The sequence below is a fragment of the Trematomus bernacchii genome, unplaced genomic scaffold (genome assembly GCF_902827165.1).
Source record: "Trematomus bernacchii unplaced genomic scaffold, fTreBer1.1, whole genome shotgun sequence".
Lineage (NCBI taxonomy): Eukaryota > Metazoa > Chordata > Actinopteri > Perciformes > Nototheniidae > Trematomus > Trematomus bernacchii.
The window spans coordinates 5,239,681-5,265,000 of NW_022987828.1; the positions used below are offsets into that span (position 1 = coordinate 5,239,681).

General features: G+C 42.2%; 2 protein-coding genes across 2 annotated transcripts in view; one reads left to right on the forward strand and one right to left on the reverse strand.

Moving 5' to 3' along the window:
- Positions 1-5,963, forward strand: part of slc35f3b (solute carrier family 35 member F3b) — a 52,146-nt gene extending 46,183 nt beyond the window's left edge. The window contains exons 5-8 of the mRNA XM_034152426.1: positions 2,466-2,591; positions 3,051-3,243; positions 3,378-3,467; positions 4,540-5,963. Of these exons, the coding sequence (XP_034008317.1) occupies positions 2,466-2,591; positions 3,051-3,243; positions 3,378-3,467; positions 4,540-4,781 (651 nt within the window). The 3' untranslated portion in view covers positions 4,782-5,963. The remainder of the gene's footprint in view (positions 1-2,465; positions 2,592-3,050; positions 3,244-3,377; positions 3,468-4,539) is intronic.
- Positions 5,964-11,071: 5,108 nt separating this feature from the next.
- Positions 11,072-24,923, reverse strand: tarbp1 (TAR (HIV-1) RNA binding protein 1). The gene is made up of 29 exons (XM_034152699.1): positions 23,926-24,923; positions 23,753-23,850; positions 23,592-23,661; positions 23,062-23,216; positions 22,891-22,943; positions 22,697-22,794; positions 22,461-22,596; positions 22,276-22,372; positions 22,020-22,109; positions 21,774-21,921; positions 21,428-21,694; positions 20,342-20,439; positions 20,065-20,223; positions 19,756-19,985; positions 19,370-19,613; positions 18,559-18,747; positions 18,265-18,455; positions 18,112-18,183; positions 17,862-17,982; positions 17,183-17,293; positions 16,439-16,588; positions 15,917-16,003; positions 15,633-15,829; positions 15,474-15,555; positions 15,208-15,379; positions 14,916-15,101; positions 14,193-14,317; positions 13,372-13,508; positions 11,072-11,707 (listed from the first exon to the last, which is right to left on the reverse strand). Exons 1-29 carry the CDS (start codon positions 24,839-24,841, stop codon positions 11,530-11,532), a joined length of 4,857 nt encoding a protein of 1,618 aa, XP_034008590.1. The 5' UTR covers positions 24,842-24,923; the 3' UTR covers positions 11,072-11,529.
- Positions 24,924-25,320: the final 397 nt, after the last annotated feature.

Sequence of the window (25,320 nt, forward strand, 5' to 3'; positions counted from 1 at the left end):
AATGTACAGTATGTCAACCAAATATCGACTTTGTTTCCCCTAATCGCCTAGTCAACCCTCAGGTTAATCTAATGACACATTGGAAAGGTCATGACCATCAACATAGACAAAATGTTGAATATTGTTGTGTATGTGTCTGTGCTTATATTATTATTTGCATTAAATCTTTGATAAGCCAATATTGTCCAATAACCTACGAAATTGTCCGGTAAAGGCTTGCTGTATGCTGGATAGGACGAGATGACCTTCATTTGCCTTAAGGCTTCTTATCGTGCCTCTCAGAAAGAGGTCCAGAATTTCCTCTAGGCATTAATGGTGGAGTCTGGATTCAAATGTTGTGTATCTATCAACTCTATTTTTATCCAAAGATCACTTGTAATGCCAACACCTCCGTGTATATAGCTCCCAAAGGGTTGAAAAAAATGGTGTTCCTCTGACCGAACACACTACGGTCCAGTAGAGAGCATGTTACCTGTGTGACAACGTGATTTCCCACCAGTGATCGCTGTGTCATTCAAATGTTCCTCCTGTGTGCGTTTGTCACTGATTGTGTCTGGATTGAGAGGAGTGAGGGTTTAGCTTTTATGGATTGAGGAATCTCCCGCTCTCTCCGCCCCCTCAGATGTTTTCATATCTGCAGCCGTCCTGCAGAATGGCTTTCCCCTCTTTTTTCTTTCTCACCACCCCGGCTCTCCCTCGTGCGTGCCCCAACTCCCCACCCCCATTATCTGCGATGAAAGGCCTCAGTAAGAGACAAGTACTGTAATAATCCTGCTTCTCGCTCTCTCACACCCCCAGCTTCTCTCTCTCTCTCTCTCTCCCTCCCTCTCCATCTTGGTGGTGGGGATTGCGGTGTTTGAAAGTCTGCAGCAATGCAGGGGATCTTGGACGACTTTGTCATGAAAGTGAAGGAGGGGAGAGAGAAAGACGGGGGATGCTAAATCATCTTTACCGAACAGCGATATGAAATTGTTTAAGTGATATAAACAAATAAAGATGTCTGTGTTTGGAGGCAAAGTCATGATGAAGGTCATGAAATGAATCGAAGAGCTTTTGAGCTGATGTGTGCCTTGAATTTGGATGTATCAGTTGTAAAGGAGGGATAAGAGGATTCAGCCTAGTCATTATTACTACACTAATACTAATCCTATCTCAATGTGCAGGTGTCGTAATGTTTTTTTCCCTCTTTGACCCTCACATTGTGCTGAAACATTTCAAGAAACTAAAGCACTAACACATGGAGGGCTCTGACCTTGTAAGCACCCGTCACAGGAAATGGTGAAGCACTGACTGACGGGGCAGCATGCCTTGCAGAAAGAGCCATTGTTCCAGAGGTGCCCAAGGACTTTTGCAAAGCAAAAACACACGGCTCATTTATCTTCCTGACACCTCTTTAACGCAGGGCTAATCCACTGGTCTGTGGCATGTCCCTTACGCTGTTCTTTAGCCGAACACACACACATTCAAAGACAAATGCTCTAAGTTTAATAGTTGAACGATTTTGGTCTGTATTCTTCAAGGCTTCAATGAATGAAACTGATGCTCTGGTGATGTTTGGATGGTCTGACAATCTCGGAGGCAGGGAGCGGGAAGTGGGCGTGAGAGGGTGGGGGCGGTGGATCAAGTGGGGGGGATTGGTCTGTAAACATGATGGCAGTGTAGCAAAAATCAATGGCAGACAATCAAGCCAATACTACAGAAGCTGCCTGTCCTGTGTTGGAACGCTTGCTCTGTTCAGAGGTGGAAGATGATCCTCTACTGAAATATCAATACAGTATGCATAAAAAAAAAAAAATCCATTACATTTAAAATGTACTTAACTAAAAGGAGAGTATAGGCATTTGTAATACAGAAAAAGTGTCTTGCAAAAATAAATGGAACATTTAATTCAGTAGCTCTTACATACATCAAGCTTTCCAGGTTCATCCCTATCTATATTTTAAAGGTTTTTACAGAGGGGTCTGCTCATATATTAATCATAGCCTGATTTTATATAACGTTTAATTCTAAAAAAACTATATTTTTTGTTTGCCATTGACAGGATTTTCTGATTCCTGGAATGATACAAAGAGAAATTCTCTCTGTAAAAACACTTGACTTTTTAACCTGGCTTCATCTCATAACTTAAATGTGTCAATATTTTGGTGTAAAAAGTACTATATATTCTTCAGATTTTAAGTGGAGTTCAAGTATTAAGTAGCATTGAATAGAAATACTCTGTACTCTATGTACTATTATTCCGCCACTGTAAACACCAAATGAGCAGTCTGCTGATGACTATAAAATAAAAACTAATTATATCATTATGAGCCTTGTCCCGTGATGCTTCTGCAGTGATTCACAATGTGCCATGTGTGCCTGCTGTGTTCCTGCACGGCGATAAAGGCTCGGGCGTCTTTATCGCCTCGCTGCGAGCAGCGTGTTGCCCATCCGTCATCCGCTGATGTTCCTCCTCCTCTCCACAGATAGTAGCTGCTATCTTGGCCATAGCAGGCATTGTGATGATGACCTACGCTGACGGATTCCACAGCCACTCGGTCATCGGCATCACGTTGGTCGTGGCCTCTGCTTCGATGTCAGCGCTATATAAGGTATTTCTTTGTAAAGACACTAACCTTATGTCCTTCCATAAACCCCGCCTTCATTTGCAATGCATCAAAACATGTCAAAATAGCTAAACGTATGTATGAATAGTGATGTCTTATATAATAAATCCTGGACTAGCTGCTTATGTAACCAGGTGGCAGAAGACAGGAGGGGATTATGAAATAAGGCTCAGATGACAGAAGCTGGTGTTATGTGAGCGTTTGGTTGCCGGCCTTGGGCTGCTATGTTCCGATCAAAGATGTTTCGGGTCAGATATATTTTGACAGAGCTCTGGTCTTCTCTGCCCTGCTGTCTGTGTTGCCTAATGTGATAAACAGACAGCCGCGGCCCGCTGCCAGAAAACATGGCAGCTAGTTGGCAGGTGCACCCCTCTGCAATATCCCTCTGCTCTTAAAGGGGGCGGATTCAATGCATTCATGACCCTCCTCCCTTGATGTCCTCAGGTGCTCTTCAAGATGGTCCTGGGCAGTGCCAAATTCGGAGAGGCTGCACTCTTTCTTAGCATCGTTGGAAGCGCCAACTTTGTTTTCATCAGCTTCGTGCCGCTCATCCTGTATTTCACTCACGTGGAGTACATTGACTCACCTGGAGAGATCCCCTGGGCTTGCTTCTGCGGGGTTGCAGGCCTGATGTTTGGTACGGAAAGATGACATATGAAGCACACATCTTATACTGCAATGATTATGCAACCCATAAATATCCTTTTTAAAGTTTTATGATTTCACAAGCTAATTTTGTTGTCTGCTGCTACTCTGTGCTTCTTCCCACAGCTTTCAACGTCCTGTTGAACTTTGGCGTTGCGATAACATACCCAACATTAATATCTCTTGGCATCGTCCTAAGTGTTCCTGTAAATGCCAGTAAGTCTCTTGGCTCTTCTCCCGGACTTAACTTTTTAATACCAGCCACCATTTTAAAAAGAAAGGAAATCACACTAAAATGTATCATCTATATTTGGTGGACAGTAGAACTTACATTCAAATTTGTTTTCTTATCATTGTAAACTGTAAGATTTTCTGTGAAAAACACATTATTCATGGTGATTGACATTCCCCTTCTGCATATGCATTGTTGACATTATTTCAATCAATTATTGTTTGTTAGTTAAAGTTATTGGTATCAAAGTATCAGACTTTGACTACACAATTATTGTGGCCCAAATAATTAACGATAACCATATTAATGCAATATCCGTAGAAAATCTGAAGGAATAAAAGGCTTTCAGTCATATTTATCTTTGTTGTTTTCGGTGCTGTCTCTTCTTACCAATTCATCTAATTTATTTCTTAAAATGTTTTTAAGTTTAGTGAGGTTAAGAGAGAGTCTGTAACCATAACTTTATAAAAGTGTACAAAAAGAACAATGACAGTAATGGATAGTAAAACAAAAAAAGATCCACAAGGCCTCACATCTGCCAAAAGTAAATGATCATGTGTGTATTATTAACATGATCATGATTTGTTTTTCAAATATCACTATTATCCTTAAAGGTAGGGTAGGTAAGTTTGAGAAACCGGCTCGAGATACACCTTTTGTTATATTCCATGGAATGCTCTTAACATCCCGATAGCAATGAATATCTTAAGTGCTTTGACAAAAAATCCATAAACAAATGTCATCTGTGGAAGCCGTAATACTGTAAAAAGTACGACCAATCATTTTAGCCGGCCCGGCTAAAATAACTGGATGGCCTACCTGCCTGTCAGCCTTCCATCTGTGCACAAACTTATCTCGTGCCCTCATTGGTCATGTGCGCGTTCGTGTGTGTTGGAGGAGGGGCTCTATAAGGAAGTGGCAGATTTTCTCCGGTTGTGTATTTTCAAATTCTAGCGATCTCGAGCCGGTTTCTCAAACTTACCTACCCTACCTTTAATGACAATGTGTATACATTTCTTCATATGTTCTTACTGACACATGCTTCTCATTTTACAGTGGTGGACCTCTACACATGTGAAATTAATTTCAACACAGTGCGCCTCATTGCTGTGTTCATCATCTGCCTGGGGTTCCTCATGCTGCTGCTACCGGAGGACTGGGACCAGTGCATCATCAAGCTCAGCACGAAGCTGCGCAAGAGAGACGAGCCAGCAGAGGGCAGCGCTGAGGCGGGCGCCACCACCGGGCTCAACTGGAGAGGGAGAGCCAGGACCTCCATGTCAACATTTGCACATTGAAGACGTCAGGACATTTGATCTGCCCTCTTTTTCACGAAGCTCCCTGGATGAAAAAAAGTGTTTTAGACTGCCCTCTGATCAGTAACACTTCGGTCAAGGGGGGAGATGCAGGAAGCACAGAGTGTGAATCATTCATTTGATGTCCTTTCCACTCACAAGTTGTCAAAGTTGGTGCATGGACAATGTTTATTGTAACCCAAAAGATTATCAGGTATAACTGATTAAGTCATGTATTCATTTGGCTGTACCTCTTAATCAATCCATGGATTCTCTACATCCTTGCACCTGGGAAGACTTGCCAACTTGCCTGATATTATCAGTTCCGAGCAAAAAAACAACCTTTTTGGAGGCAGGCCTAACACCGTGTGGACTTGCTGTCTTTAACATATACACACCTTTAAGATCCAAAGAAGAATGCCTAAAATGCTGAATGCCTGAAAACAAAAAGGGAGGCCAACAGTGGCGTCCCTCAGGTGTAAACTCTATGACAAATACCTGCCTTTGGTGCACTGTAACATAGCTGTGTCACACCGTTCATGTCGGTGAGCTGTGGACCCAATGGGCTCATCTGGTGTGAGAGGACCTGTCTGAAAACCTGAGGATCAATCTGAGACAGAGAAGAAGTGTGTCTCTGTTCATCCTGAGAAAAGAGGTCAGGTCCGATTTAACCACACTGATTGGCCCCCTGTGGTCATATGCTTTCCTGGGGCTAACCCCTCCTCTGTCAAAGCTGACACTCATTGCTCAGGCCCACAGTTAAGGCACGAGAGATCCAAAACCAGTTTTTAATGCGTTAGATGGTTCATATTTGTACTTTCAGTCCATCCATAAAGCACCTGCTTTGCATTTTCTGTTGCAGAGTTACTGACAATAAACAGTTTACTAATCAAGCAATACACATGTATTTACAGGACATGTATTGGCATCCAAATAATATTCATATATATAATATATGTGTTTTTTGAACCATCTATTAGCTGTTCAAACTGTCCTATTTTCACAATTAATGCTTCAGGTAGGCTACTTATCTTTGGATGGACTAAAAGCACTAACAGCTTATAGTAAAACAAGACTCACCCTTAGAACTACCCTTTTAATAACTCTGAACGCCAACCATAGCTATCACTTATGGCGCATTTCCACTACAGGGCCTCGCTCGGCCTCGCTCGGCCTCGCTCGGTATAGCTAGGCCTCGTTAGGCCTTGTTAGGACTGGCTCACTTTATGCTGCGTTTCCATTACAGTTTAGTAGCTGGGGCAGTAACTATAGTAACGCAGTGTAGGCGGAGCCGTGACGTCATCTTCAATGAGAACCACAGAAAAACAACATCAGCCTTTAGCTGTTAGCACTCAAGCTCACAGCTCCTCATATCTGTTCAGAAACTAGACCAAAGTTAAACAAGTACACACCACAGACTGCCTGTGTCATGGCGAGTACAGTCGCTGCTTTATTTATGTCTATATACTGCGTTAGCTTAGCCGATCTCCATTTAGAAAACGCACATTTTAAAAGGTTTTTTGCCTGCCGTCTGTCTGCAGACTTGTCAAAGCATTAATTCATGGTTTTTACTAACCGGTATCAGTATGTTGTTACTTCGGTATCATTTTGAAACATGTATTACAATTAAATCACGGTCAAATATGTTCATTTTGTTGTAGTTGTAGCCCCCTTGCTAGCGATTCTCTCTCTAGTTTAGCATACTCAGCCCGACTCAGCCTGGTTGTTGGCCCGGAAAGAACCTCGATTTTATGGGGCCAGAAAAACTGTGAAATAGTACCCGCTAGCCGGAACTACGCCAAGTGGAAACGCAACCAAAAAGCGAGCTCCGCGCTGTAGTGGAAATGCGCCATTAGCCTCCCTTTGAATTAATATCACATTTCCAGACGTGTATGCACATAAACTAATCGGCAACAATTATTATTTCATTGTGACATTTTATAGAAAACTCTGAAAATAACAGACGGATGAAAACTGTCTCAATGTGGTTTATGGAGAGGTGTGCTGACACATGACAATGGCTCCCATTTTTGTCCACCTCTGCTCTTTCAAAAATAAAATGTTGTTTCTGTATCCATCAATCACACTTCTGAGGCGAGATAAACCGCAGAGCGACCGAGGCACACGCCTTGTAAAGCGACTGGTGGAACCTCTGCCTTCTTGTGAATGTATGAACATCACTCGTCCACACATGCTCGCTACGTGCCATCTACTTTCTACAGAACCACCACTGACCACTGCAGAGAGACTCTTTAATACTACCCTTCTTGTACCCATCTCAGTTTTTTTTGGAGCAAACTCTTGACTCATCGTACAGGACTTTTTATATTTTTTGCAGACTTACGTTGAGGGGACAGTGGGTGAAATCTGCAGGACGAGCATGCACATAGTGTATAAGCAGATTCAGTTGAAGTCCACTTCACTGCCTTTTCTGTTTTGCAATACAATACATTAGCACTGTTTCCCATTGTCATGCTCTATGACAATAATTTATAATATTGTATTCCTCTGGAATTATTGCTAGACATTAATGTAAACCTTTGTAAGGAATGATACATTTTACACTGAGATGCAACATATGATTATCACATTTGAGGAAGAAATATCTAGAGCGTCAATAAATGATGGGTTAAATGAATCTACTGTTGAGTGTCTTCAAGTGTAATCACGTGTACTATATAAAATATTTCTTTTCAATACAATTCACTGTCCAGGTTTGTTTTCTCAGGAGTGTTGTAATACTGTGCTTACAGATCACTAGTAATGTTCAAAGGCAACATGACAAGTTATATTTGAAGTAATGAAGCAGAAACGATTAGCCGATTAAATAATCAATATAAAGCAATCTGCATTGATTTTGATAATTGTCATATTTCAATACAAAATGCAAAAATAAGCTGAATTTAGCTTTTACATGGGGTAAATGTGCATCTTTTCATTCTCTGATAGCAAACTTAACCTTTTGGGGTTTCTGAATGTTGAGCAGAATACATTTAAATATACCTTTTTATATTGTTTTTCCATCTGAATTCAGTGATTAATCATTTTAGTGAATTACAGAAAAAATAATAAGCTACTATTTTCATAACCCATTAACCAATATTATTTTATTTAGAAAAAATTTCAACAAAATCAAAGATTTAACATTTTCAGACCTGGGCACATTTTATTGCCCAAATGATTTGACAGTTTACTTAGAAAAATACGTAATTGTTGAACAGCATCAGCGTTTTTAACTCTAACAAACATCATGCTCCACTCTGACTATAATCTGTCCATAGAAGAAAGTGGCCTGCCGCTCCTTAGTTAGAGCGGAGTACGGTAATCTGCTGCCCTCTTGTGGCCGAGAGGGGACCTGCAGGCAGTCCACCCTCCCCTCCCCACCAGCACCTTGCCACACAGAGCAACAAGGAAGGGTATTTTCACGGTGACACACTCTGCATGGATGCTCTTCTGAGTGATGTTTGAAGTCAGTGCAGACAGTGAATACTGAAGAATAATTGGAGTCATCACCAGAGCTGGAAGTTGGACCAGGATGGGTAGTGGACAGAGTGCAGGGGTCGCTGCTCCTGCCGTCCTCCCCCTCTGCCCTGACCCCTCCTCCCCTGCCCACCACACTTCCCCATCGTGCTCTTACTTTTTGCCTCAGTCCCTGAAGAGCGCCCTGGAAGCGTTTGCTGAGCAGAGCGTACAGCAGTGGGTTAATGTCAGAGTTCAGCAGCAACAGCCAGTACGAAAAGGTGACAGCAGTGGGGGAGACGAGGTTGGACTGGCCTGAGATTGCAGTTTCTGTGGCCTGAACCAGGGCCACGCACATGTAAGGTGTCCAGCAGAGGAAGAAGGCTGCGATAACCAGAAAAAGACGAACCAATCCATGGTGGTTTTGGTTCTGCTGTGAGTTCTGCAGCGGGGGCTGGGAGGCGCTCTGGGCCAGGAAGGAGAACAAACGTCTTGATGAAGGGTTATTCTGCTCTGTGTTAGCATCAGGGCTGATATAAGTCCCCTCTTCTCTACTGACCTCAGAAACAAACTGCCCACTCACATGATAAATGAGTCTGGAGGGGCCGTGAAGACTCCCACAGTGCTGGTGATTTGATGAGTCCCCATCAAAAGCAGAGTTTGAGTTCCTGCTGCGCTGCACAGAGTCCTCCAGGGAGTGAATCCTCCTGGCATGGCTGCGTGCCACCTTGACGATGTTCACGTAGCAGAAGAGGATGACCACGGCCGGGATGACGTAGGACAGAGCAGCCATGAAGGCAGTGTAGCTGGGACTGCTCTTCCAGTTGACTGTACAGCTGAACATGGGAACCACATAGCTGACGGAGCTCCAGCCCAGCAGGGGGGGACAACTGGTGACCAGAGCCTGCAGCCAGATCCACAGGACCACAGCGCAGATCCTCCACACGGTGCAGCGGGAGCTGTAGCGCAGGCAGTCCATGATGGAGTGGTAGCGGTCCAGGGCGATGGCTGCTAATGTCAGAACAGAAGCTGTGCAGTACACAGAGGAGGTGTAACCCACGTACAGGCAGAGGTCCTGTCAGACAGGAGAGAGATAGATCTTATCACATGCCACTTACTGATTCAAATAAAAATAGGTGTTATGACATAAGAGGTCAGATTAAGGTAATGTAAATAGTATTAGACAGAGGTGACGTACATTACACTTTTCCCATCCACGGTTTATGATGGACAAAGCAACAAACGGCATCACTCCGACGCCCACCAGGAGGTCACTGATGGCCAGGTTCATAATCAGCACTGACGTCACAGAGTGGAGAGTCTTGGTTGCAGCCACAATAACAATGACAAGAATATTACCTACACAGAGATACAACAGACACACAATGACACAGAGGTCAGACTGGGTGGATGTAGACCACACAACCATCTTTTTATATCTGCAAAAGTGATGTGATTTAATAATTGAATATGAAACATTTAAAGAGTCTGAATAGCAATAACACAACCACAAAAACACATTATAATTATGAACAGCACTGCTAATGGTTGTAAGTTAACAGAGCAGTCATGCAAGTAACTTTAATTAAATATGAACATCTAACTATATCTAATTTTATAAACAGATATTAATTTGTTCAGGCATTGGCATATTATATTTCTGACACCAAAATACAGCATGATACAGCTTAAAGCATTGTAAATGTACACAATAGGGAAACATATTCAACATGTATTCTCATTACTTATTATATATATATTTATTTTTTTATTATTACATTTTCATGGATCTTACTTTTCCAAAAGCCTTCAGTTTTACAGTTTTGAATGTCGAACAATAACAATAAAAAGGTCAAGCCATGCAGTCATACATTTTAATAAATGTATTAATGCATGCAGTCATACATTTTAATACATTTATTAAAATGTATGACTGCATGGCTTGATGAGTTTTAAAATGAGTTTTAGAGATTTAAAAGTTAGACCTAAATTGGGTCTAACTTTTAAATAAACCATTTAGTTTCAAATGTCAATGACATTTAAGCAATACACACAATTGCAATGGTCCATTAGAGATACTTTGTATTATGAATACAGAACTAAAAAAAAAAGTCCTGCAAATGTCAGCCAAAGGTTTATTTCACAACCTGGCAACCCGGACAATCCCTTTTATAAGTGGCTTAAAACTAGTCAAAGTACAAATATGTCCCGTAAAATTAAAGGAATTTGATCTGACATCAGTTGACGCATGATATGGATAATTTTCCATTTATGCAACCATTAAATGGAGGTGCTGGAACATTATTTAATGTGTAAAATACGTGCTTTTGCGAACAAAACGCGATATATTGTGTTTAAAGAAATAGAGCACGATAACATCAGTAACATTTTGTTGATGCTCTTATAAAAATAAAATCTAAAAGTCAGCAGTTGAATGATGTTGGCCTACCTGTTACAGCTCCAACACACATGAGCACCATGAGGATCTCCAGCAGCAGCTGGGTCCTCGCGGACAGGCCGGTTCCCGCAGCCTCTGTCAGGCTCGCGTTGGCCGCCTGCTGGAGCACCGACCAGGAGCCGTCCAGGTTCTCCATGTCCCACCCGAAGACAGCTACCATCCTCACATCATGAGTCACGTAAAAGCGTAAACTTGACGGAAAAATAAATGATTCAACTCCATCTGCTGCTCGGACGGTCTCCAGGTGAACCAGCTCCTCTGCTCTTTTAATGGAAGGGAGGGTGAACAGCACCTCCTGTGCCTTATTAACCCCTTCAGTTTCCTTTGTTGATGCAATCTTTAACCACAATACATTTAGAAAAAAAAGACACACAACTTAAAATATCAAAGTTGGATTTATTAAACTGTATTGAAAACAGTTATTTTTAATTAAAAACGGCAATTATGCATTCACATAAGCAGCATATATACATCATGTATGGTAGTGTCCTGGGATGGACATTATATTCCACTTCTGGTGCCAGATTGATTCTATTCTGCCTCTTTTAATATAAAACAGCATGCCCAGTGGAATATTTAGATGTAATAACCACAGTTTAATATTTATTCCTGACTCTCATTAAGGAACAAGACCAGCTCTGATGATTGCTGACCACATTAACTTCTCAAAGGATAGAGTCTTACTCAGACAGAAAATAAGAATCCTCTAATCCTGGCATCTTCATCTTCATGCTTCTGAAGATGATTTACACCCTTGTTACCAGAGAGCAGCAGGTAATGGCAGTGTGCAGTAGTCACATGTCAAGTTCATATGTCTGCAGTGCTGAATTCTTCTTAATTTTCTGGTTTCGAGTTGACTTCAGCTGAGGTGAGATGTTGCCGTGTATACTCCCAGATGAGCAGGGCAGCGCTCACATGCACATTGAGGGAACGGGTGACCCCTTGTTGAGGGATCTCCACACACACATCAAACATTTGGAGTAAATTGGCCGGGATACCTTCTCGTTCATTGCTGTAAGAAAAGAGGAAACACAATATACTGTAGAATGCTAGTATATAAGTATCAGGAACAATTAGGCATGAGTGACTGTCCAACAGTTTGTATATTCAATTTCTTTGAAGTAATCATACTTTTTTTTTTTTTAAATAAGCCAATTGGATCACCGGTGAGATATACATGAGAATATATTAAAACCTTTAAAGTGTTAATTGGCGAGTTTTAGAGCTGATCTGGGTGTACTTTGTTATCTTTTGACAGAATATCCCCAAAAGTAAGTATTTTAGGTCTTTATGCTAAGCTAGGCTAACCAGACAGTGGATCTAGCTACATATTAATCATATTGTCATGTGAGTGGTATCTATGTGTTCTTATCTGTTGTATTCTACAATCAGAAAAAAGCAATGAATAAAGCGAATTTCCCAAAATAGTTATCCATTCCTTTAAAATGTGATTCTCATCAAAGAGAAAATATAATTCAAATGCATAGAATAAACACCACTGAAATACAGACTAAGCTCAACAGAAGCTTACATAGCTTGTTTTCTCAATAGCAGAGGACAGAACATATTTCTAAAACAAATAAATTGCACTGCAGGATTTACATTGGAATGTACATCCAATCAGCGATAAGGCAACACTGACTTCCTGACATCTATATAAAACCTCAGACCATCTGTATTCTTGTTTAACCTTGATGTGTAATATAAATATTTTTTCTGGCCGTTATTTGCTGTTATGAGGCTACCCAGCTGATCTCATTTAAGAACTCTGAACATGAGCGGCCAACTTAACTTCCATCATAATTCTCACAATTATGAGGAATGGGCTTTTCATTCAGATGACTCATGAGCTCAGTAACATTCTGTAATCAACTGAGTATACAGTGCGATCCAGCAATATAAGGCCATGCAAAGCAATGAGTTTGTCGTTTAAGAGTCCACAGAGGGTGGCACAGAGTAAGAAAAGCACGATTTGATGAGCTACATTTATAGTGAGTGCATCCGGGTGAGATAATAGCGACCTGGGGAGAGATTAGAGCCAGGCGATGCTGTGCTGGGGAGAGCACAGCTGGGAGAGAGCACTCCAGATTGAGCTCCCACACGGGGAGTTTAAACTAACAGCACCACTCAAACCTTTGAGTGAACAGGGTAAAACAAAACATCAACCTACACAGACCTGATGCATATTCATGTCTCTCTCTCTACCTGCATATTTAGTAGGGAGAGTAAATCATGATTCTGACGCAAACGGCAGCAGTATACAATTACAAATGGTTTCACAAGAGTAATTATTGTGTCCTAACTAATGAAAGCCAAAGGGCAGCATTGTGACTCAAACTACACTAGATACAGGTTTTTTTTCTCTGCTGATGTCATCACACTGCTTGCGCTGGTTTGTGTAAATGTATTTCCCCTGTTCTCCCCCTCAGGGAGAGCCAATTACAGTCCAGCATGCCCTGACAGGTACACCACGGAGAGGAGAGGCGCTGGCCCCCCCCCCCAGGGAAACACAATAAAGCGTTGAGATAACATTAAACAGCCTCGTCAGCTCACATCTTTATCAGTGTGAGAGTCACAAAGGGCCTGGGAAGACAGAAGGCTGCATGCATTTATGCACAACTGGCTGTGTGCAGGTTATCACATTGATGGAAAAATTAAGATTTAACGCTTTCATACCCCAGGAGGAGCAGAGTCTTCTCAGGGAACTGGTAGTCCTGGAGGCTCTGGCTGTTGGCCGTCTGCTCCACTCCGACAATACAGTACCCCTCACTCTTCTTCACCTGCAGGAAGTCAGTGAGCTCCAGTGGCTTTACCTGATGCAAAGACAAAAATGGGTTTTATTGCCTATGCTACTGAGTAAATAGGTGAATGCATTGGCACCTAAAAGCAGATGTGTTCATTATTTTTCCATTCGTTTTGATGAATAAATGCACCCGTTTCCCTTGAGATTCAAGTTTAAGTTTTTTAATGTTTTGTTAATTTCTTTAAGTGGAGGCAGGTATAATAAGATGTTCTTCTCCCTGCTCCTTTCCACCATGGGCTTCAACAACAAAACAAATCTGTGTAAAGTGTACATGTTTTTATTTTAAAATAACTGCCATGTGTTGAATAAACAAATAAATAAATAAATAAATATGTTGAACTTTTGGGTCATTTCTGGTCATACTAAACTAGATCCATACATCTGAAAATTGGGGATAAAAGAAAAATCCTGGGTTAAGCTCAAGTGAAAGGAGCATTTTGCATGCGCCTCGTTGAATGTTTAATGCTTTTAAAATTAACAAGAAATGCTCTACCAAGGTGCGCATTAATGTTTTGGCTTTAGCATCCATCCTTTCTGTGCACATCCATCTTTTCTGCCTTGACTAAGATCATTTAAATGCTGAGCCATCCGGTGAAACTCACACATTTCTCAGCTCACAGGTCCACTGGGGATCTGTCTTAAAGACAGAGTGGTAACCCTGATCACTGGAGTGAAATGTGAGATAGCACTTTACCTCTAACAATGGAAGCCACAGCTCAGAGGAGACGCTCAGGGCCTGAAAGTTTTTGTCACTGACGTGGCGGAGGTTATCCAGAACCAGAGTGCTCGCACCGAAGATCTCACAGGTCCTGCAAAGACCTAGAGCAACAAAAAAAGAAACACATGCATTACTGTAACATCTATCTACTTTGCCTAAATTCTAAATTGCCTTGAGTAAAGGGGACTTTTCCTTTCTTTTTTCACATAATCTGTGGCAGTGATGACTTAGCAAAAATGGCAAACAGTCTGTGATCATGGACACAGACTGATGTACAAAACCAACACCTGTAATAGCAATTGAGAGCGCAATTTCAAGTACACTGTTTACAGAACGGCCAAGCTTATGTTCCTGCTCAAAGTATCAATATTGGTTTTAAAAATGGGTATTTTCCTTAATAAACAAATTGTGATTGATTCAGGCCCTTATCATCAGAGACAAAAGCATCGGAGTACACTTGAGGAGAACATAAAATAGGAGTGTCTGATTAAAGCTGGGCACTCCCTGTCTCTGATAAGAAGGCTCTATTAATTGGTTTTAGCTGAGCTGTGTTTGACCTCTTTGCACAGATCATCAAACCAACCAAACAAAATCCTGTGATGTTCGTTCTCCACAATCGGTTTACATTTTATATAATTCCTGCTAATACTCCTTGTATTGTAAAATTGTAGGAGTGTAATTTGTCGTGCTGCTCCTGACCTCCTAAATTGGTGGGCTTGTCGATAAGTGAGGCTACCACCAGCAGGGCGCCATGCTGTTTGCCCACTCGAGCAGCCCTCTGCTGGGGAACCAGCTGGAGTTCAGGCTCCTGCTCCTGGATCCCCAGCCTCCAGGGAGTGATCTTCTTCTGCACCTCGGCCCAGCGCTCCTCCTTATTCTCCTCGCCTGGGGGAAACAACACCACAGATAGCTCAAACAGAATCGAGGTTAGATTAAAGTATGTTGTGTCAGGTGGTCCCCTGTGGCTTGTGATAGGTGCCACTAACTGTACCTTTGTCTTGCTGGATCCAGTCTCCAGGCTGGAGCTGGCTCAGGTCAGGAGCAGGATTTCTCAAAAGAGAAGATGGACTTTCATTAAAACATGAGAGCTTCTCAAACTTCCAGAGGGGAATCCACTCATCATCAGCCAACTCCGACAGACTGGGGAATGTGAGGAATATTGTCTAGGGAAAGCAAAACAAAAATAGAAAATGTTATAAAAACATCTGACTGTGTTTAAGAAGGGTTCATCTGTTCAGAAGAAACATACTAGCCCACCTCGACACTGTAATCCCTGATAGGGTGAAAGGCACCGAAGAAGAAGTGCTCCTGAATCCTCGTCCAATTCTTGTTGGCATTCCTAAATGGTGACACAGCAAACTCTTTAGCACATTTACAAAAACATTTTTCTGATTGTCTTAGGTGTTTTGCTCTCACCCAGTGCTCTGCATGGCCTCAGCCTGGTTCAGACAGGCCTTGATCACAGTGGACAGCCCTCCCCAAACTGCCTCTGCCCGGACCCCCACCAGGCTCCACACCCTCTTCAGGGCCAGTAATGCATACAGGCGCACGCTGAAGTTATGGTTGAAACACCACTGCAGGATGATGTCCAGCGCTTTACGCAAATGTGTATCCTAAAAACACAGAAACAGAGATCTTGTAGATACACAGAAAAAGATGCAATACAAATTGTGAGTCGGGAAAAACATCACCGGCTTTACCTCATCCTCAAGAGTGGGAATGATGACATTTAAATGTACCAGGACTGACAGGAAGGTGCAGATGCTTGTCTTGGTCTTTTCATGATCCTGTACAGAAAACAAAGAAATATATTCTATAAAGAACAAATGGACGCACCTGATATTACGATGTAGTATTGCACTACTGACACCAAATGTAACTGCACATAGTTGGCTTATTTATCCAATTGTTACTTTATCCTTTAGTCTATTTAGTTCATTGTATTTTTCTCTCCTTGTGTCTCACAATTCGTCATATTTTATGTGTACGGATTGTTTTTTTAATATTTATAACTAAACAGTGCTGCAATACAGTAATAGGAATGGGTGTCTGAGCACGTGAGCAGAACCATGGGAAGATATATTGTTTCTATCTAACCGTTTACCAACAAATGTGGAACTATGAATATAAAGAAGAATAAAAAAGTATTTAAGGAATCAGTAAATAATTGTAATATTTATCTCATAACACATCAGTGTCTGGTCTTCAGAGTGGGAGCTCACCCTGTTGAAGCAGACCCAAAAGCTATCCATGTGTTGTGGATAGCGGACGAGGATCAAAATCATCATCCACTCGATCAGGTACTTGACAGAGGCATGGTTACTGCAGAATCCAGCTTCAAACACATGGTTCAGCAAAGTGGCAACAAACTCCTACACACACAAATTACATGTAATTTGTTAGACGCTTTTATCCAAAGCGACTTACATACAGTCAGTACTGTGGACAATCCCCACAGGAGCAATTTGGGGTGAAGTGTCTTGCCCAGGGACACAACGACATGCTGACTGCAGTGGGGTTTGAACTTGCTATCCCCTGATTCAAAGTCCAGCACACACACACACACACACACACACACACACACACACACACACACACACACACACACACACACACACACACACACACACACACACACACACACACACACACACACACACACACACACATCACACACACACACACACACACACACACACACACACACACCACACACACACACACACACACACACACACACACACACACACACACACACACACACACACACCACACACACACACACACACACACACACACACACACACACACACACACACACACACACACACACACACACACACACACACACACACACACACACACACACACACACACACACACACACACACACACACACACACACACACACACTTTCTGAGTGGTTATTTCCTGTGAGATTGCTAGTGTGAGCGTAATTGTCTTACCTCTCTGAGTTTGGGCAGCAACAGCAGCATTGTTTGCCATGCTCGGTTTTTAACACGATGTTGCAGGGAGTTGCTATAGTAACGTACTTTTGACTTCGAAATGTCATTATCCTGGGGAAATGGGACGGGGGGGTGGGGCGGGAGATAATGGAAAACTGTTGTTTAATTTGCTGTAATGGATGTACATGCAAAATCATATCGCAAAAATTATCTGTTGCCATAGAATTATTTGTTAACATAGTAAACACTGTAGAAACAGATACATCTCACTGAGGATCAGACATGTATTTTTAGGGTGCAATATAAAAATGTCATGATCAACACATCTGTCATTTATTCTCAGAAAAAAAAGCTCAAATGTAGATACATGGGAAATAAATCCTTGGAACTATTCTCAGGGCTTAGGTGATATTGCTTGTTATATTATATATTGTATATCATATCATTTCATGATATTATAAATATATTCGCATTCTTTTCAAATTAATGATTTCAAGCAAAGTACAGATAGAGGGGGGTTCACTTTTTTTTTGTTGATGAGTTGAGCATCAATTACATTATTTATATGATTTTGCATTCACTTTCTGTATCATAAAATGTTGATATGAAAGATAAAAATAAATATTATTTGACACTCAATTCGACTGCATGACACAACCTAAACTGATCTACATCTTACCTTTTTTAACAAATCCATAACTAGTTCCTCCATCAGTCTTTCGTGTTGCTGATTAGAGGAATCCAGGTGGCTGAGGAAAGCCAGTACACATGTGCGGGGCAACTGATCATCTCTGTTATCACTGGAAAATTCAAAAAAGCAATGTGAAAACATCCACACACCAACAGAGACATCTAGTGGCACAATCTTAAATCACAGCCATAAAACCCTACATTTCCACAAACTGCCATCAGAGGGAACTGAAGCTCACCTTGTAACTGCAACATTGGCAGAACACTCTTCACCGAGTTGCTCCACATACGTTTGCACATCCTGGATGAGCCTTTAAAAGAGAGCATGAGGAAATAATTTAAAAAGTCCTGACAAACAATTGTGCAAATCAGAGAAAAGTTGTAAAAGTTACCGTTGATCTCTCCTGAAAACTGGTCCGTAGACACAAGCCTCACTGATTATATTGATGTGGCTGAACACAGAAGAAAACCCGGTGTGGCTGCTGCCTCCGCCTGTGGGCAGCCACGTGTGACAGCAGTGCTGAATCAGCACACCGAACACTCCACTCTTTGACTGGGACAGCTCCATCAGCTCACTGGCTATCTAAAAAACAATATATATGCATGTATTATAGAAAGATGTATGTTGAAATACAAGTGAAATCAAGACACTTTCTTTCCAAGTTAACCAGCGTGATTTTGATCACCTGTTTCAAGGTGCACAGGAGAGTCGGAGCAGAAGTGTGTGTCAGCTCGAGCAGTTTATGGTGGAAGGCCATGGAGACGAAGCCTTTCAGGGCCGGCCAGAAGTCATGGGCGTTAGTGCTCAGGCCCTGAACCAGATCCCAGCTCAGATTCACAGCCTCTACACACTGGGCCTCCTCATCTAGCAGTAACTGGGATCAAAACACAAGCAAACCAGACATTAAAACAGATATTACCTTATGATATGTAAGGAAATACATCAAATAATTGGGTATGAGGTTTCTAAAAGTTGTTTGGTACTCTATTTATGTAAATTATTGCAAGTGACAAATATTTGATCAAAATTCTGCTAATATCTAGCAGGAAAGCTATCACTAGGAATTGGGGTAAGGAAGCACCACCAACGAAAAACCAATGGGTAACAATTGTGGAAGAAATCTTTTTGATGGAAAAACTGACTTATAAATTGAGATTGCAAGAAACACAACAAATTTGACTGGAACAATAGCTAATAGATAAATGTATCTTCAAGAATATAATAACATGAAGACATATCCCTAGCCTTTTATTTTATTTTTATTTTGTATTGCCTTGCTGGCCTTTTGTTACATGATTGTAATGTTGTTGTAACCAGCATGTTATTGCCATGTATAATGTGACAATAAAGATTTAAATTACAAAAACAAACAACACATATTACCTTAGTTTTTTAGATAGATTCTTCACATTATAAGAGCAAGGAATTTCTTGTTATAGCCCGAACACGCCATTTCAATTGTTTACATTTCACCTAAATGTATCTGAGAGACTCACTTGTGGCAGCACGGTCTCCATAAAGGTGAGTGCAGGCAACACCAGGTCACTGGGCAGCAGAGCCAGGGCCTCCACGCTGCAGCTCAGAGCAGCCTGAAGTGTCTCGGACGCTCTGGAAACTTCTATGGACTCAGGAATCCCAACAGCCTTAATCAGGAAGCTCAGACAAATCCACTGGTCCCGCAAAAAACTGGCAGCAATGCGTCCCCAGTCCTGCAGCAGACGACCCTGCAACGCTCCATCACTGAAGGAAACAAGAGATTGTACCTTATGCTATGCTGTTGCGTGTACTGTATATGATATTCAATCCCAATAGCCTCTTATTTGATGCTGTTCTTTAATTTATTTGAAGGTTTACCGTGTACTCCAAACAGATTTTCACTGACCTCGAGCCGTCTCCTGTCTGTGGTTTTTGCAGCCATTGATTGAAGTTTCCCAGCGAGGACTGACGTTGGCAGGAAGTGGACACTGGACTGTAGAAGTAGTCGTTCAGTGATTTCAGTGCGGAAATGGTCTCTGATTGCATGTCGATCACTTCCTGCTCCCCGAGACCACACACTGTAGCCAGGGATGCCATAGCAACTGCTCGTCCCACCTGGTTGGCCACAGAATTGATCTGGCAGTGGGAAAAAGATGAAGAGTTAAAAGATTCTGCAACAAAACAGATGCATTACATTCTTGCCTGAGCATTGTACCTGCTGGTGTGGCTCTTGCAGGACCTTGAGGCTGTTCTTGATGAGTTTAGGGAAATAGTTCTGCTGAATGTTACTGTGGTGCTGTGGTGTAGACTTGTACATGACCACCAGCTGCCTCAGGACACACAGATACAGCTCTGCCCGCTCCACGTCAACCAGCTGGGAAGGAAACAGAACATGTAAATGGCAGCGCTAGCAGATAGGGGAATATGTGCTTGTTGGAGTGACAGTGAATTATTTGACTCGCTGTTTACCTAAATAAATAAACTTGCCTTACCTCTTGCAGTTCCCCGAGCAGCCTCCTCAGGATAAACTCCTGGATTGGGTCAACAAGTTTAAAAATGAGCCTCTCCATGGCAAGCATTACGTTATCCACTGTGAAAAAGAGTAAGAGTTAATCAATTAATCTCTGACCCCCAACCCATAAACATTCTACTTAAAGGTGGGGTAGGTAATTTTGGAGAAACCAGCTCGAGTGCGCTAGAATTTGAAAATACACAGCCGGAAAAAATCTGCCACTTCCTTACAGAGCCCCTCCTCCAACACACACGAACGCGCACATGACCAATGAGGGCACGAGATAAGTTTGTGCACAGATGGAAGGCTGACAGGCAGGTAGGCCATCCAGTTATTTTAGCCGGGCCGGCTAAAATGATTGGTCGTGCTTTCACAGATGAAATTTTTTTAGGGATTTTTTATCAAAGCACTTAAGATATTCATTGCTATTGGGATGTTAAGAGCATTCCATGGAATATAACAAAAAGTGTATCTCGAGCCGGTTTCTCAAACTTACCTACCCCACCTTTAAAGCAATTTAATAACATTTAAAAATGGGACATATTTTGCTTATTATCTGGATCATTCTTGTATTTTAGGTTTTTAAATGTGTTCTAATAGCTACATTACAAAGAAAGCATTCAAGCTGGGTTTCAAATGATGTGATACTAAATACTAAATCCAGAGTATTAAATCAATGCATAAATGGACAATTATTGCCCTTTAAGCTGACCCCAGTATAAGATTCAAGAAAAACAAGTTACCCCAAAGAGCAAGGATCCCTCAATTCCTGAAATAATTATGTTAAGTTAAATGTCAGAAGGCACAAAGATGCGTTTTTGACTGAGAACAAAAAAGAATGTACCACATTTAAGTTAGCTAAGCCAATAAATAAATAAATGCTTACGAGTTTGAAAGAATATTGTGATATTAAATCCCAATAGAGCACCAAGTGAATGTTAGTTGTAAGAATAGGTGTTACATTTATTCACTGCAGGAACGCACCTACCCATCTACTGTCCCTACTGCATATGCATAAGGGTGGATTTGACTGCTATAACAGTTGATCAGTATTGTCAATACAAACCTTGCTCCTCTCCAGCTTCCTGACAGCTCGGTGTTCCTCCCAGCTGGAACAGTCTGAGCAGGAGCTGCAGACTCTTGTCGCTCTTACGCAGAGGCAGGTACATATTGGTGCTGACTCTGCTCAGGGTGTCGAGCAGCGGAGACAGTAATGACTCCAGAGTGTTACCGAACTCTGCTCCAAGTTGATTTCTCTCCAAGTCTACGCACAGCAAAATGGCCCTGGCCAACTTATCAGCCTCTCTGAAGTCTGGTAACCTCTCAGTGTGACCTGAGGAGAGGGAAGGTACTTCAACCAACATGTCTACAAAAAGAAAATCCTTCCCTTTTCTATCATACTTCTGAATTACCTGTGCTAGCTGGTACGCGGAGATAGGTGTGCATCTCGCTTTGAACGTAGTCTCTTACAGTTTCTTTCTTTGTAGCAGCACCAGTGCAATCTCCATCCATAAGCCTGGGCTTGAAACGGCTATCATTGTCCAACAGCCAGGTACATGTCTACAGCCACAAATACATAGGGTAGCAAAAAGACTGACATTTATTTTTTACCACATATTAAGTCAGATGTTCCTTCAAACGTATCTGCTACAGCTTACCTGATTCCACATTTGAGTCCCTCTACACAGCGACTCGTCGGCACGAAAATGTGTCAGGAAACTAAAAACATCATCGAGGGTCACTGCGCTCTGAAACAACATATTTTAATTATGCAGCTCACTAACTTTAAAGCTGTATATGAAAGCACAGAGGTTGTACAAAACAACAGAATCACCTTACGATGCAAAACAACGGCCCTAAGGTGAGTTCAGTGTTTGGTTTAGCATTATGCAAAATATTTGAGCCTTGACTTACCACTTCTGTGAGACAGAGGGCGCTATTCAGCAGGAAGCACTGAGCAGCACCTCTCAGCAGAACCTGATGAGTGATCATAGTGCTGTGCAGAACCTCCCTGTAAAACAGAGCAGATTAAATGAGCTTCCATATCAACCACAACCAGCTCGGACACAGCTTGACTAACAATAATCATGATGAGAGACCTGAGAGCAGTGAGCCCGTCGACCCCCAGCATTGGACTTGGGGGCAGTTTGGATATCGCCTGGGAGAGGAAGAGGAGGGGTGCTGCACACCAGTGCTTCGTGCAAAGTTGCTGAATCATCTGCAGAAAGATACGACCTACAAAACAAACACAATGGTCAGAGGAGGACAGGCATTTTAACCATGGGAAGTGTGAATGAGCTATGTAAACATGTATTCTCTGTGGCTTCTGTTTTACCTCTATGTTCTGAAGGTAGGCTGCTGAAGAAGGTGACAATGAAGACTTGAAGTTTAGCCCCGATCTCAGGACAATCCCCTACACCTTGCCCAAGTGACCTACATGTGGACATAAAGCGGGTTAATGAGGCCTTAATAACACAGTAATTCTTACTTTCATTTATTGGCTTGGTGTTTTTATCTTTAAACCCTCACCTTTGGAAGAGTGAAGTTTCACATAGAACATTCATAAAAGGGCCAACGATGAACTGAGGAGCACAGCAACAGCAGAGGACACTTAAATGCACACGTTTAACACAAAATGATTTCAGTGAAGTTGAATGAATAAGCCTAAATGACATTAAAAAAGTGTGTCTGAGCCTGTACCTGAGAAAAGGCCAAAGCAAAGGCTGGCTGCTGGAGGACCTGCAGCTCGAGCAGATGAAACACTCCCTCTCTCATCAAGGATTTGTTCTCGCTGTGGAACATCCGCTGGTACACACACAGCAGCCAGGACGGGTGGAAGAAGCCCTGATCTGAAACTGCATCACAGACAAACCACTGACAACAGGCACAAACTACAAGATGGTATATTCTGATGATCCTGCATCAGATAGAATGAGGAACAAAATCTGAACGTCTTGTTAAATCGCATTATTTTCTGATCCAAGCTAAATAGAACTCCCATATCAATAAATGTTCATCTTTTTGTGTCTTTCGGTAGACATTCCAAGTACCCAAATGTATGTGCACAAGCAGTGAAAAAGGGAGGTTTTCATAATACAACTCTTTAACAACAGCTGCATCACAACATCCAAACCAAATCAATCCAGAGATGCTCGAAATAAAAAAAATGTTTTAAATACAATTGCTGAGAAGAGGTAGATAAGATCTAAATAAATCAAACTGGATCAAACCTTGATTATTATTCACTGTTGTTTGGATCAACGTGTCTATTCTGTTTAGAACTGGCCGGACAACATGAATCTGTAGAGGAAACAGAGAAAGGCAATATTTCAAAGCTGTTTTGATGACACCTGAACTGGCAGTGAAAAAAGACTCATGTGGGATTTTGTACCTGATTTTCCTCCAGGGTCTCCATCACCAGTGCATAATCCTCCCAGAACTCTCTGAGCAACTTGTTCCTGTTAGAGGCCCATTTGAACAAGATGTCTTCTGCAACCAATTCAAAAACAGTGAGAAAACAATCCAAAAATCCCTATGTTGTTATAGCAAATCTGAGACGTTTACCTTCCTCTGATGGATTCAGAGGACAGTCCTCCCTCTTCTCCTCTGACAGGGCCACGCACATTTTTAGCAGGTACAACGCCCTCTTACGTGACACGCTATCTCTGTGTGTCAGTCCATCCTGAACCATCCTCCAGAACTGGAGGGACAGACGAGGGTCGGGATCACAGGAGGAAGAGGCAGGGAGGCTGTGAGGTTTCAGCAGGTGGTCTGATAGGGCGGTGAAACACAGCAGTGCCCGCTCTGTGACCACAGGTGTGCGGTCAGAGGAGTGCCAGCTGCTCAGATCATCCACGATCACTTTAAGGATGCTGGATAGCCTTTCACCGCTGCAGCACTTCAGGACAGTTAAGAGAAGCCTGACTGTGATTTTAGAAACCAGTGCATCAGGGAGTGTTTTGATGCAGGACAGAGCAGATGACAGGATGGTGAGTGTGAGCTTTTCATCTGCTGACAGAGAAGGTATTAAAGCAGCCATGACTTCACTGGCAACCTCCACATTGAGTCTTCCCGGATCTTCCTCCTCTGACGGCTGGAGCGACTGCAGCACAGACAGAGCCACCTGCCCCGGCACCGCCCGGTCGCACAGCGGGAAACAGACACTCAGGAGTCGGCAGGCAGCAGCGGTGCTCTCCCTGCAGCGCATACCTTCACCTGCTTCTGCTGATATTTTACAGAGAAGAGGTAAACACCTGGTCAAAACCAACGAGTCGATTTTATCCTTGATAGATGTAACTTTCGCAGCTGAAAACGGAGTAGTGTCGGTTTCTATGAGTGGTCCGAGCCCTTCTATGAAAGCTGTCAGCGCCTCCACTCGCTCCGTCCCCGGCCATGAGTCACTCAGCCAGCTCAGAGACTCAAACAACATGTCGTAGTCAGGAGAGCTGGACAAAACCGCGTTAATTAAAACGGAATTCATTGTAGAGGGCTGCTAAACTGCCTGGAACATGCGAGCTAAAGATATCCCGCAACCGGCTTTCTCACAGCTCCCATGAGCGACACGTTTTTACCAAACGGAATGTAAACTTCCGCAAACGTCACTTAAAACTCTCGCGAGAGGTGAGTGACAATAACAGGCGTCTCCAACCTTTTTTAGGATGAGAGCTACTTTCAAAAAATAAAACAAGTCGTGAGCTACTTTTACTCCTCTTGTTTTTGTTTTTTGCAGTGTATATATTTAGCACATTTTAACATTATTATATGCTTACCTTTAACCTTTGTGTGCTGTTTGGGTCTGTGGGACCCGTTTTCAGTGTTTACTAAAAGAAAATGTATTCAATTTAATTATTTTAACCTGCTTTATTTGGGGGTGGACCTCACATCCTCTAGGGGGGTCCGGGGGCATGCACCCCAGGGAAGATTATTTTTTTTTAATGTTGAAGTTAAATGCATCAATCT